The 13068-nt window shown below is 37.6% G+C and overlaps 2 protein-coding genes and 1 long non-coding RNA gene across 11 annotated transcripts in view; 1 reads left to right on the top strand and 2 right to left on the bottom strand.

Annotated features, from left to right (window-relative positions):
• Positions 1–82: 82 nt before the first annotated feature.
• Positions 83–5915, bottom strand: LOC124171731 (Krueppel homolog 1-like). 6 transcript variants are annotated; one of them, XM_046551043.1, is made up of 4 exons: positions 5410–5650; positions 4871–4933; positions 2751–3008; positions 83–2624 (listed from the first exon to the last, which is right to left on the bottom strand). In XM_046551043.1, exons 3-4 carry the CDS (start codon positions 2977–2979, stop codon positions 1432–1434), a joined length of 1422 nt encoding a protein of 473 aa, XP_046406999.1. In that variant the 5' UTR covers positions 2980–3008; positions 4871–4933; positions 5410–5650; the 3' UTR covers positions 83–1431. The 6 variants fall into 6 exon arrangements, with proteins under 6 accessions (XP_046406999.1, XP_046406967.1, XP_046406990.1 ...); XM_046551011.1 differs by lacking the exon at positions 5410–5650 and adding an exon at positions 5831–5915 and having other exon boundaries at positions 83–3008; XM_046551034.1 differs by having other exon boundaries at positions 83–3008; positions 5595–5686.
• LOC124171784 lies at positions 5684–6790 on the top strand. Its single transcript, XR_006867961.1, has 2 exons — positions 5684–5758; positions 5890–6790. It is a non-coding gene; the product is annotated as an uncharacterized LOC124171784 (long non-coding RNA).
• The window catches only part of LOC124171758 (zinc finger and BTB domain-containing protein 49-like), a 23997-nt gene continuing 17129 nt past the window's right edge, over positions 6201–13068 (bottom strand). For 2 of the 4 annotated variants that reach the window (XM_046551072.1, XM_046551082.1), the window contains 2 exons: positions 8920–8984; positions 6201–8658 (listed from right to left, as the gene is read on the bottom strand). In XM_046551072.1, coding sequence (XP_046407028.1) covers positions 7103–8632 — 1530 coding nt within the window. In that variant the 5' untranslated portion in view covers positions 8633–8658; positions 8920–8984 and the 3' untranslated portion in view covers positions 6201–7102. The remainder of the gene's footprint in view (positions 8659–8919; positions 8985–13068) is intronic. The other 2 variants (XM_046551056.1, XM_046551065.1) reach the window with 1 other exon arrangement.

The raw sequence follows: 13068 nt of genomic DNA, 5'->3' as shown, positions 1-13068 counted from the left end.
TCCCAAAGTTAGGAAGAAAGACAAAAAACTATTGGCTTAAATTGATTGGTTGGAAATAATTCTACCATGAGACACACAAGAGTTTCCAATACAGATTTTAATTGATACATAAGCAACACTGGTGTATTTCATAAAGAATGCAGCCTGTATATAACAAAAAATTTCAGATCTTCTCACAAGTTGAGACTCTCTAGCAATGACAATCACACAGGGAAGCAAGCACTCGGGAGATAAAAAGCAACATTTATGTCAGTCAGCTGGAGTTTTGTACTATGTCATGAAATGAATGTCTTCACTGTACAAATTCACTGGTAAGACTACAACACATTCTCAGATTCACTAACTCACAGTCTCTTCCTGAAACCCACAATTTTTGTATTATTCATAAATACAAATAGCAGGAATACATGAAGATTGGCCATGCTCTTAAAGAACCATTCACTGTCCAATAAAAGTACACAGGTTGCAGGGTGGCCTGGATTGATAAAAAAAAGCCTAATTTCATGGCTCATCAGAATTTTTGACAATAAGAATTGCACCGATGGCTCTGATGAAACTGAGCACAGAATTGTTAACCTCAAGTTAACACCTCTCAAGGTGCAACTGCTCACAACACAATTCTGGCCATTTACAAATCTTCCACTGAACTTCAGAAAGAAGATACATGTCTGCCACTTTCACGGCTCACAATGCAAATTTAAGGAGCCGGTTGCTACGTCCTGCCCATTCTAATCACTTCTTTTATCAACTTGTCATGCATAAATTCCATAAATTTACAAATCACTGCCATTTAAATTTCATTAATTAGTTTACATAATACTTCAACCACAAGTCATTAATAGTCATCATCTAAATTTATTACCTGCATCATGGCAGTGCTTTGTAAACAGGCGCATTGTTCCAGAAAATAAGAATTCTTTTTGCATAAGCCTGGCTTTTTGGAACGAGTATTTATCATCCTCAATTATATATATGTCTATATATATATAAAGGTAAGGTTTGAGGCAACCTAAATAAAAACAATTCATAATCAGATTTACATCATGTAAGATTAGTTTACGAAGACAAGAAAGAAAACAGCTAAATGGCACAATGTAAAAAGACTTATGAAACTAATCCAGTTAAACTTCACAACCAACATCCCAACTCACTGAAGTATTATGCTGGAGTGTCAAACTGGGCAATTTACAACCCTCAGTCACTATATCATACCATTTCACACTCAATTTTAGTTTCTGCATTCCAACCACAAACCAAGGAATAGTGGGAGGCAATTGAGGGAACCTTCATACACATCCCTCACATTCATCCCAGCAAAACAGAGCCAAAGTCAGCGGCTAAGATCAATCAGGCATCCCTCACAGTGGTGGACGCAAATGACAGGAGCTCCGAGTTGATGGTGGGAACATTTACATAGTTCCCAGCCGCGATTCAGGAGAGAAGTGATGCTTGGGGACCATCAGCAACTGCCACACCACCTCCAGCAGCTGCTGCTGCAGCCGCCGCTGCCTGAGCAACACCAGAAACTGATGCCACCGGTGGAGCATGCTGGCTCATTTCTGCTTTAACTCTGCGAGCAATGTGACTGCGAGTGTGTTTGCGCAGGTGATCTTTGCGATAGAACCCCTTCCCACACTCCGTGCAGACATGACGTTTTTCTCCCGAATGGATGACAAAGTGAAGTGTAAGCTGCTCCTTCCGTTTAAAAGCCTTTAGGCAAATGGTGCATACATAGGGACGTTCGGGATTATGACTCTGCTTGTGCCGTGTGAGGTGATCTTTACGTTTGAGGCCAGCACCACAGATGTCACAGATGAAGCGTCTCTCCAACTTATGACCAACTAAATGCTGCTCCAGTAACTCCTTTTCTGGGTAAGCCATATGGCACTCAGGGCAGCAGTAAAGAGTTGAGCCATCTAATGCTGTTGTGAGCCTGATTTCCCCAGGTTTGGGTCTAGGCTTTTTCTCCTTATTACTCTTCTTTTTCTTCTTCTTTTTAGGATTGTTTGTCATCTCAGTCTCCTTCTTTATATTTTCGGCCGAATACTTAAGAAAGTGGTGCAAACTGAGTGGTAATGTTGAAGCTGGCAAATGAGACAGATAATCAGCCACAGTTGACCCAGGAGTTGCTAGACTTTGCCAAGCTGCAGGCATGGACGTAGTATGGGACATGGCTCCACTATACTCAGCTTCCCCTGAACCTGACCTTTCACCTTTATCTCCCCCATCCCTTTTCTCACCCTCTTTGTTCTTTTCTGCCTCACCCATTCCCTCTCGCATCATGGCTGCACAGAGATCCTGAGGCTGCATATCTGCTCCTCCACCACCACCACCGGCATGGTAACGCTTGTCTGCATGCTGCCTGCTCTGCGCCTGGCCTTGCTGCTGTTGCTGCTGCTGTTGTTGCTGCTGCTGTTGTTGTTGCTGCTGTTGCTGCTGCTGTTGTTGTTGTTGCTGCTGCTGTTGCTGCACCGAGGGTGATGGGGAAGAAGATGGCGGCCGCGCACCTGAAGGCCCAGGGGCTGAATTCGGTCCTTGCTGCACACCGGCCCCTCCAGTCTGGCTATAAGCCACGGCGCCACCTCCTCCACTGGTGTGGCCGAAGTGGTGGCCAGATGCAGGACCTGGATGATATTTGGAGTTTGGATTCATCATTGTGAGGGTCTGTGTGGTGGGAGGATGGGAGCCGCCACCTCCACCGGCACCACCCCCTCCTCCTCCACTTCCATCACCAGGTCGAGCATACTTGCCCATATTGACAGGCATGCCTATGGGATGCTGATTGGAGAAATGAGCCGGCGGGCTGGCATGCTCAGGGCGGAGGTAGCGGGTTCCATCACCACCGCTGACGACGACAGTTCCGGATGTGACAGCCTGAGGAGGGAGTCCTCCAGGAGCCTCATGGGAAAACTTGGCAGCAAACTGGTGAATTGAAGGAATGGAGGCAGGGAAGTGGCCCCCAAATGGGGAGAAATTCATGATTGCAGATGGACGAATTCAGACAGGCCCTGCAAAGTGAATATCATCAACACTGTTAAAAATGATTATTTAATCACTATTCTTCACCATATATTACAAATAATCAATAAATCACTATCTTTCATTATAAAAAAATCCAAACCAAGAAATTAGCGGCCATGCTAAAACGATGTATCAGCACCCAAAGAGCCAAAATGGATTTTTTTGCCAGACATACTGGATTAATTTTAATCTGAATAAAAAATACTCAAAACCCATGATTGATCCAATTTCTAAAAGAAGCACATTGATCACAACAGTGATTCATCTGATCCACCACAATCACTCTACAAATTGTTTTCTGACAGCACCAAACATAATACTGCTAAAATATCCAGTTCAACGAACTGATCCCTAAATTGATACTGAAGACCCACTTTTATGTGGAATATCATCTACTTATTCAGGGATACAACTCCTTCTTAAGGCAAAACAAACACGGATACACATTCAGTAAAAACAGAAATGGAAAACAACTTCATTTAGGAAAGAACCATCATGTCAATAAGTTCATTAGGCAATTTCTATATTAATGTAAAACTTTCAAATGATTAGAAGTTACTCTGATAATGATGCTAATCTAAGATGAACGATATGAGGCAAAAATGCAGGCTTTAGAGCACCTATAAAACTTTTGTCTTATAGAAAATTCATAAAAATAATAGAGCCAAGGAAATTTTGTAAAACCAAAATTACATTTTCCACCCATTGAAAAAAATTCACTATTACAGGCAGCTGATATGCTTCACAAGTTCTAAAATGACATGTGGGCAAATATTACTCTATGAGACTGTTATGTCACAGAAATACACAATCAAAAAATACTGTAAGACAACTTGCACATCATCAATCAATCATGTAACAACAACTGGATATACTAATTGCAAACACAAGCACAATCAAATGCACAGCCATTCCTGGAAAAAAAGCAAAACAGAGTGTAGGCTCATCCAACAGGGTTTGTAAGGAATGCATAAATTATATCATCAGGCCATTCAAAAATATTATACTTGGTGGTTCCCAGGATTAAGTTAGAATTACTTGCATTACGAATAACAGTAATCTGATTACAAACACAAAGCAAAATGTAGTTACATTAAATTGTACACCTTCAAGAGGTGATTATTCACACCTCAAAAAGAAAACGAAAGTAGATGTATAACTGCGGACATTTAAGCCGCACATTAGTTATTAAATCAATAAAATATAAAAATACAACGTAAGTAGATGATGTAAAATGTTGCATCGATTTCTTAAACCATAATACTTCCCTTTCAACACAAACGCGGAATACATGTAAACATTAATCTCAAAAGCAAAAAGCAGCGATAATTGCTTGGCATTGTAATATCACATAGTGTACGGCGGTAATTAACAAAATATATTACAGTTAACAGAATGTGTTCGACAAAACTTCATTACGGCGCAACCACGATCCCTCAGCTTCCAAACTTATAACTGAACCACCAACTTACACGTAATTTAACAACATGAATTCATAAACTAAAACAAGAAAACTTGTAAATCATCACCTTGTTTACTTTTAACACTTACTGAATACTTATCACACGATGTTGCATTCCGTTTTTAGCAGTGAAAGAGCAAATATTTATAAAAGCAACTAACTACGTACAAGTGAACGCGAGGCACTGCTATAATTTAAGTACATAATATAATCTCCGAATTACTCTTTCAGTAGGTAAAAAGCATGATTTACAAGTTGACTATTTAATTTCCACGATTACCCAAATGAAAATCTCTTACCCTACGGCACGAGAAAAATTGTCATTGCTAAAATACGGGCATGATTTCCTAATTTATAATTAAGCCACAAGGTAATTACCATACTTACTCAAAGAAATTTCGGTGAGGGAGTATATGGACCGAAGCTGCCTCATCAGCAACATGAATCATTCTGCGAAAATAAAGATTCAACATTTAGTAAATAATGAATTGGGCACGCAAAATACTGCCGGGGCATTACTTAAAGTAAATAACACATAAAACCAATGAAATAATGGATTTATTGATTCCAGTTACTTGTATCCAAACAGTAAACAAAGCATCATTCAACAAGAACTACTTTTAATAGCATTTGGGAGGCTACAAGAGAATCAAATCAATTGAAATATATAATTGTAATAATCTTCTACGAAATTTCCATCTGCTAACCTAAAGACGTGATTATGTAAGGTTATTTATGCAACTCAGAAACCGAAAATCCGAATTCACAGCCCATAAACCATATGACAACAAATTACATTATAATGCTGTTCATAAATAATAAGAATTTTCCTCCAAACTAATGAATAACGGCAATGAAATTCAATTAAAAAATAATAATATCACTTGTGAATTACTAATACTGTCACTAGAAGCAATAAAAAATACCAATATCTACGAGTAAATCTTCGTTGCGTGATTCACACACAAATTGTATTCTCGCAGCACTGTTGGCGTCCCGTCTATTGTCTGCACACCTCTAACGTTTTATTAAAAAAATCTTGGTTATTTACATATTTCAGCATAGCTAAAATAAAAATTGGCTTCCGTTCACAATATTTCCTTCGCCATACCCTCTTCATAGAGAGATCACGTCTAACATGCTTCATCCTTCACCCAAAATTTCGGCGAGCGTCATGACCCGTGTTGAATAGGGATACAAGATGGGTCCCAAAGTGAACCACTTTCGAATTATGGTCCTGAATTTAGGCCACATCTACGGGTAGAGAGGCCCTCGGTAACCAGCAAAATTCATGGCAAAACCGGCAGTAAATTAATAATATAGATTAAGAGTGGCCAAATAACTTACCATTTCGAGTTTTATTCTATTAGCTATCACTTATTTTGGCAAATACGCTTCTTTGACAGGAAACAAAAACACCTGCTGTGCTGGGCGATGCGCAGATGTTATTTGGAGCAATGCAGTGTCGCTCTCTCTCGGCTCACTCCAGCATACGTGGTTATGCATTTTGGCGGCAGAACTTCAACATGAGAAATTCCTTGAGATGGCGGGAATTAAAATTTTTAAATTCCCCTCAATGAATAAGTCAGAATAATACCATCAATGGACAAGAAAAAGTTATTTCAAAATTGCTTTTTACCTTGCTGACTCCAACTTCATTGGTGGTTATCAAGATGTAAGTTACCCAGGAATAGTAAATAATTCCAAAAAACAAGACTGTCTATTAATTCCATTTATTTATAAAAATTGGTATGCAGGGGACTGAAGAGAAATGCTAACCGATCGGGCATAAATAGCTCATAGAAATCAATTAATCTATTACTTCTGAATGACAACTAATAACTTAAAATATATTTTGGTGAAATATTTAAGCATTTGTATTTTCAAGACAGAATGACATAGGGCTAAAGCCTGATTATAACAGAGTTGCCCTCTTCAGCAGCTCAACTAGCTAGTAAATGGGCAAGAGAGTGCACACAGGAAATGACGCTATTGGTACAATTCTTGCATAATACCAAATGTCTAAACTTACGTGATGAAATATTAGACTTAAAATATTCAAAGAAGAGTACACACATGTACAAACAGTTAATTCTTACAGTAAAAAAAATGTTATCCAAATTATTGAAGTAGATCCACAACACACATTCCAATTAGTTAAATAGCTGCAATAGTTCAGATAGGTTGTTCGTAAACTGAAGTACTGTCAAGTACTTTTGAAATGTTTATGTACACACACAACACACCTTCGTAAGTTTTCCTAACAAAGAAATGGATTCATTGTCACCATACTGCACAAGTGATTAAGGAACGGCAAAAAAAAAATTCACAACAAACACTACACAATAATTGATTGGACAATGTAAAACGGTGGCAAAGGACCACTAAAGACAACTGGGTTTCAAGAGAATCCAGCACAAGCTATAAAGGGCAGTGCTAGGAACACGTAAAATTTCATTACCTCCAGCAATATATGTATATATAAGTATATACCCCCTTTTATTTGTGTTCCTTGGATAAGACCACCTTAGCCAGTAAGCTGTGACTATACCCTCAAACTAAGCTCCCACTGATATTGAGAGTATATTTAAACCTACTCTATATGTCAATGATAGGGAATCAATGTAGTAGGGCAACAGTAGATGGATGAGCCATTGGGGCAGGCACCACTCCACTGAGCTCCTGACTTAATTCTGCTTTCACCCGTTTGGAGAAATGGCTGCGAGAATGCTTGCGGAGATGGTCCTTGCGGTAAAATCCTTTACCACACTCAGTGCAAACATGTGTTTTCTCCCCTGAATGAATCACAAAGTGAAGATTCAAATGCTCCTTCCTTTTGAATGCTTTAAGACATACAGTGCAGACATAAGGTCTATCTGGATTATGACCTTGCTTGTGTCGATCCAAATGTTCCTTCCTCTTCAAACCAGCACCACATATATCGCATATGAAACGCCGCTCAATTTTATGTCCTATAAGATGCTGCTCCAGTAATTCTTTTTCAGGGTAAGCCATGTGACATTCTGGACAGCAGAACAACGTGGTACCATCCAATGCAGTGGTCAGTTGCACTTGACCAGGTCGCATTCTAGGTTTTGGAGGTTTCTTTGTCTTTTTCTTTTTCTTCTTTTTAGCCCCAGCTTTTCCACCAACAGCCGCTTGAGCTTGTCCTGCTATTTGTCCAATTGCCTGACCCTGCACTGGAGCAACACCCGGGTCTCCTGAACCATCATCTGTTTCTTTTTTTATTGTATCAGTGGAAAATTTAAGAAAATGGTGAAGACTCAATGGCAGGGTAGATGCTGGTAATCGAGATAGGTAGTCTGCAACAGTTGATCCTGGGGTAGCTAAACTTTGCCAAGTTGCTGGCATAGTTGTAGTCGCATGGGTTACTGTGCCACCATATTCGACTTCAGCCCCTCCAGCAACAGTTCCATCTTCTCTACGTAAATCAACTTCTTTAGTTTGAGTTGCTTTATCAACTTCAGCAGCTTGCTGCTGTAACATGGAAGCGCATAGGTCTTGAGGTTGCATTTGCGTCGCTACAGTATACAGTTGCTGCTGCTGTTTTGGATCTACAGTTTGTACAGAAGCAGCAGTCATAACCTGCTGCTGTCCTTGCTGCAGAACCACTCCAGTTGGTGGAGAGGTAGAGGAGGCAGGATCCGATGTAGGGGGAGTGGGTTGCTGCTGCTGCTGTTGCTGTGCTAGCTGCAGGGCATCAGCTGGAGCATACGCCACAGTTACCACCGTAGCTCCAACTGGAGCCTGGGCGAAGTGATGCACTGAAACTGGAGCAACATGATACTTGGGATTTACCACCTGAACTGATTGGCCAGCTGCAGCAACTGTTGGTTGAGAGACTACAGGCGACCCAGTAGTGGAGGTGGTTCCAGAGGAACTGCCTGTAGCATTTGTGCCATCACGCGCATACTTCCCCACGTTAACAGGCATGGTTATGAGTGCCTGATTGGCGTTCGCAAAGTTGCCAGGCTCCGGGCGAATATAGTGGATGGTGTCCCCGGCACTCACCACCACGGCACCCGGTGCCACTGCCTGCCCAGGGGCATTGTGAGCAAACTTAGCGGTGAATTGGTGCACTGTGGGAATCGAACCAGCGAAAGGAGCCCCAAAGGGGGTGAAGTTCATAGCTTAGCTGTCTGTACTCTTAGCACCTGAAAAATTTAGTAAATGTAGATCATCATTAGCAGAAACAAACAGAATGATGTTTAGAACTAATAATTAAGCAAATTTGTTTTAAGATATAAAAATCAAAACATCACCAATGACCTGAGAAAATTTCCAATAATAAGTAAGAAAGATTAACTAAGAAATTAAAACTGAATATGAAATGTATTTTATTCAATACTAATTGATTAAGAAAAAATCTACACAGCATTCTTGTGTAATGTCATTCATAAATAATTCCAACTCACAACTTCAGTCACGCAGCAGGTAAGCTACCCATTAGGGTAAGCCACCAGTACGCCATGCTATGGGCCTGGATAGCATGCATAAAAATGGAAACAAAGCATTTGAATACTGAATTAACTCTTAACTTCAATGATATCTTACACTCTGTGTATTTAAAGAACTTTTGGGGCATATGGTACAATATGTACTAGAATTAACTGATTACTATAGATGTATGATAAATTCTTACACATTACAGCTCAAAAATCATTTATGATACACATTAAACAATATGATCAAAAATTATTTTAGCAATTTAAGGAGTGAATATTGGCTGTTCACTGTGACTCACCAGTCATTATTGCTTTAGAATGATATTTCATGAAAAGTCAACACCCCTGAAAAAATCCCCATTTTAATGATGTAAATATGCCATATGAGGGCTTGGATTGACTTCAAAAATTACTTTGAAAAATAAAGTAGAGAAAATTTGATTTCATTATACCAACAACATTAAAAAAGTTACTCTAACTAAGATCACAAATCATTTTTATTTAGTTCAGCAAGAATGACTAAAGAAATAACTCTGAGACACATTGAAGCCTAAACCTCAATACATACTATAGTTTCATTAGCATAATCATTCCCAATATCTTAGTTACTGAGCAATGCTCTTGTGGCAGAAATAACTGCTACATGAATGATGAAACTAATATCAAAGAACAAACTCACAAATATAACTAATTGTAATTACTTCCTTTACACTATAACTATATACTAAACTTGTTGTGCTAGATAGACCAGAAAGAAAGAAACAAATTGAATTAATTGATATTTTACTATTGTCATATAAAGCACTAGTATCATATTCATCACAGGTACACAATTTAGTTTTGATAAAATAGAGGATTATCCTATTATCTAGATTGATCTATTTCGTCCCCTCCAATAGGGTTTGGTCTCCTAAAAAATCTGATACGTAAGAAGTCCCACCTTCCAGAATATATCAATTCCAATTAGGAAAAAAAGGTTTTTATTAGCACACAACAAGGGATCTGAGTTACCCCAATCGATAAACAAACATTGCATCATAATAAGTCTTTCAATAGCTCTGGCCTATTCTCTATTATTCGTCTTTCTATCTCTTTACTCTTCAGCTCTTTCTCTCTGCTGGATCCATCTGCAGATAAAAAAGGGGAAAGGAGGACAGACCAATACGTAAAAAAGCCTATCTTAATTTGGTTATTTTTACTTAGCCATTGAATTCAGCAAAATTAGCTACTTCCATTACAACCCAGAAAAATTTTCAGAGACAAAAAATAACCAAAAGCTCAAACTCAATTAGAAGGTGACTTTTTCAGAATTAATAAATTATTAAATCATTCAGCAGTTTAATCTCCAATTAATGCCATATGTTCAACCTTTCATCGACACCTTGAGCCATAATTGTTAATCTTGAATCATAAAAACCTTTTTCTACACTGGTGGGTAGAAACCATTTGAGTAAAACAGCTCGACAAAAATTATAGCAAATGGTATTATTTAGCAATTCAAACCTTCACATTGCAATGTTAAGCCAATGTCTTCATTTTTCTGATTTTTAATGCCAGTATCATCTCATTTTAACACAGTAATGACCATTAAATGACAGAGCAAAGGACATTATACAAATCATGTCAACTTAGCAGATAAAGTACAATTAACTGAAATGAAGAAATATAATACTCTTTGATGTGTTAACAAAAATATGACTACAAAACAAATAAGGAGGTGGCATTGATTTTGCATTGAAAAAATATTCACAAATACCATCAGGAAGCCTCAATATCCGTCACTATTGGTATTCCATAGATAGTAGATTCAGCTGAGTATTATTTAATTTATTTTCAGATCAACTGACTCATTCCTACATATTGTGTTTTGACTCCTCACCTAACAAACAGGATTGGTTCAGAATACTTGGTCGTACATTGGAGATAACATACAAAGGACACCTATACATAAACCATCTACAAGCCAAAATCTATCCAATAATATGCAGTGCCAACAGATGTAACTTTGCTCTGCGCAGCACACAAACTTTTACGTAAATCCTATAATCTAAATATTACAAGAACTTTATCGCTAATAATTTAAAACAACATTGCAAAAAAAATGCCACAAAGAATAATATTGTGATAGGATCAAATTTCTGTAATATGCATTTAATTGTCTCGGCATTTTCAAGAAGAAATGTAAGGGATATTTCAAAATAAGTTTTTTTATAACTTTGGAATGTGGTAAGGCCGGCAGTCATGGAAATACACTGCGGTACCTGCAATAGGCATTAATAAAATACATATACTGCTTCACTAAAAAGTAGAATAGATCACAGTCATTTCATTTCTAAAACAATCACATAATCCATTATTAACATCTCATTCTGTAATTTAAGCTAAAAGCTTCTGATTTTTGTCTGATTTTTATGAGGATTTGAAACCACAATGATTGCTCATTACAACACATATAAATTTAATGGATAATATAAGACATAAATAAGGTAAATGCTTGCTGCCAAAATGTTGTTAAAATTTAATTTACATTTAGACTGAATTTAATGTAAAGAATGCAGAAAAAACACATTGCCAATTTAGAATATTGTTTAACAATTATAAAGGAATTATTTTAAACTAAGCTATAAATTACGATCAGTATTTTGTTGACCATTTCAATGAAAGTTTCAAAGAAGAATAACAATACCCTGCCGTAACTGCGTTATAACTTAGAGTCTGTTTATTGAACAGATATCAATGAGTAAAAATGAGGATATTCCACAATGAAAGTAGAAGCTTAAGACTACATAAATTTTATTGGGTAAGTTAGAAACCTTCTGCAATATGTAAATTATCGATTGGATAAGGAGTGAGTAAAAAAATTCACTCCAGTGACACATCCCATCAGAAATCCAACTTTGACAAACATAGACTTGTGAGGCATCCTTGCAAGTCACTGCTAGTAACTGAAAGCAAACTCATGTTCATAGACCATACACAGTCATGGAGCATTTGATACTTTGGAGATATATTTATGCCATAATCTTTGTAGATATCTGTATCTACAAACGATCCAGCAAGTTGCCTCAATAAGTATAAACTGGGATGCGTTAAGACACCAACCATTGACCTTGTGTAGCCTTGATGCTGTGAGACACTTGACTGCTTAAGTTCAACCGAGTATTCATAAGTTATACTGTAAGGGAGAATAACTAATTCCTTTCATCTCCAATTCTCTTTCTTTTTCCATTCCATTCTATCTCTTTGCAAACTTTCCCTTTGCATATTATTATGTCACTATAATCTGGGAATAAACAGTGGTTCTAAAATGCATTACATACATACTTTACATCTAATTGGAGGATAACAAAGACAAGGTGTTCATTCATTTTGCAATTGATGACAGCATTGTCAGCAAGAAAACGCACATACATTGCTGACCTTAACAATACATGCAATGCAGGGGTTAATACATTTTCCTTGTGGGATACCACATGTGACTTTGATCTACTCTTCAAAAGGTTTGCTTGCCAAAATTTTGCATAATCTCACATAATAAGATTCATTTTCTACCAAGCGTTAGAAAATTATCACTGTAAACATGTTAGGGTACATAAATAATTCTGCATATCATAAAAATTCTCATTGAATAGATAAGTTGCAGCAAATCAATTACCGCAAGACACCCTTTGAGTGTCTAACTCAAGGGAAGGCCGGATAAAAATCATAGCCCAAGCACTTTGAAACTCAAATGCTGGAACCTTGTCAAATGGAGGTATTTGAAGTCAGTTGGTTCTAACACAGCCAGGATACTTAAATTAACACTATCTATCACATATTTGCCAGAATAACCTCCACTATAAAATCGTTTCAGGCTTAATTTTGTGGAATAATGCTATATCCATGGTTAAAACACAAATGGTAATTTCCACACTATTTAATTTTACACTTAACGACCGACCATCGTTTCGACACTTTGTGCATAATTATGATTGCATGGAAAAAAGTGGAGTGTACATATTAAAGTGTGAGGACTGTGGTTTGTGTTATGTTGGCCAGACCGGTAGAAGGTTTAAAGACAGAGTGAAGGAACACAGAAGAAGTTTTATATATAATGACAGAAAATCTTGTTTTGCTAAT

The sequence above is a fragment of the Ischnura elegans genome, chromosome 1, assembly GCF_921293095.1.
Source record: "Ischnura elegans chromosome 1, ioIscEleg1.1, whole genome shotgun sequence".
Taxonomy (NCBI): Eukaryota; Metazoa; Arthropoda; class Insecta; order Odonata; family Coenagrionidae; genus Ischnura; species Ischnura elegans.
The sequence above is the reverse complement of the archived record's forward strand: the minus strand, read 5'-3'. Positions and strand labels throughout refer to the sequence as shown.

Excerpts from the sequence above, each read along its gene's own strand:
- LOC124171731 (XM_046551011.1), bottom strand. The coding sequence starts at position 2,979 with ATGAATTTCTCCCCATTTGGGGGCCACTTCCCTGCCTCCATTCCTTCA.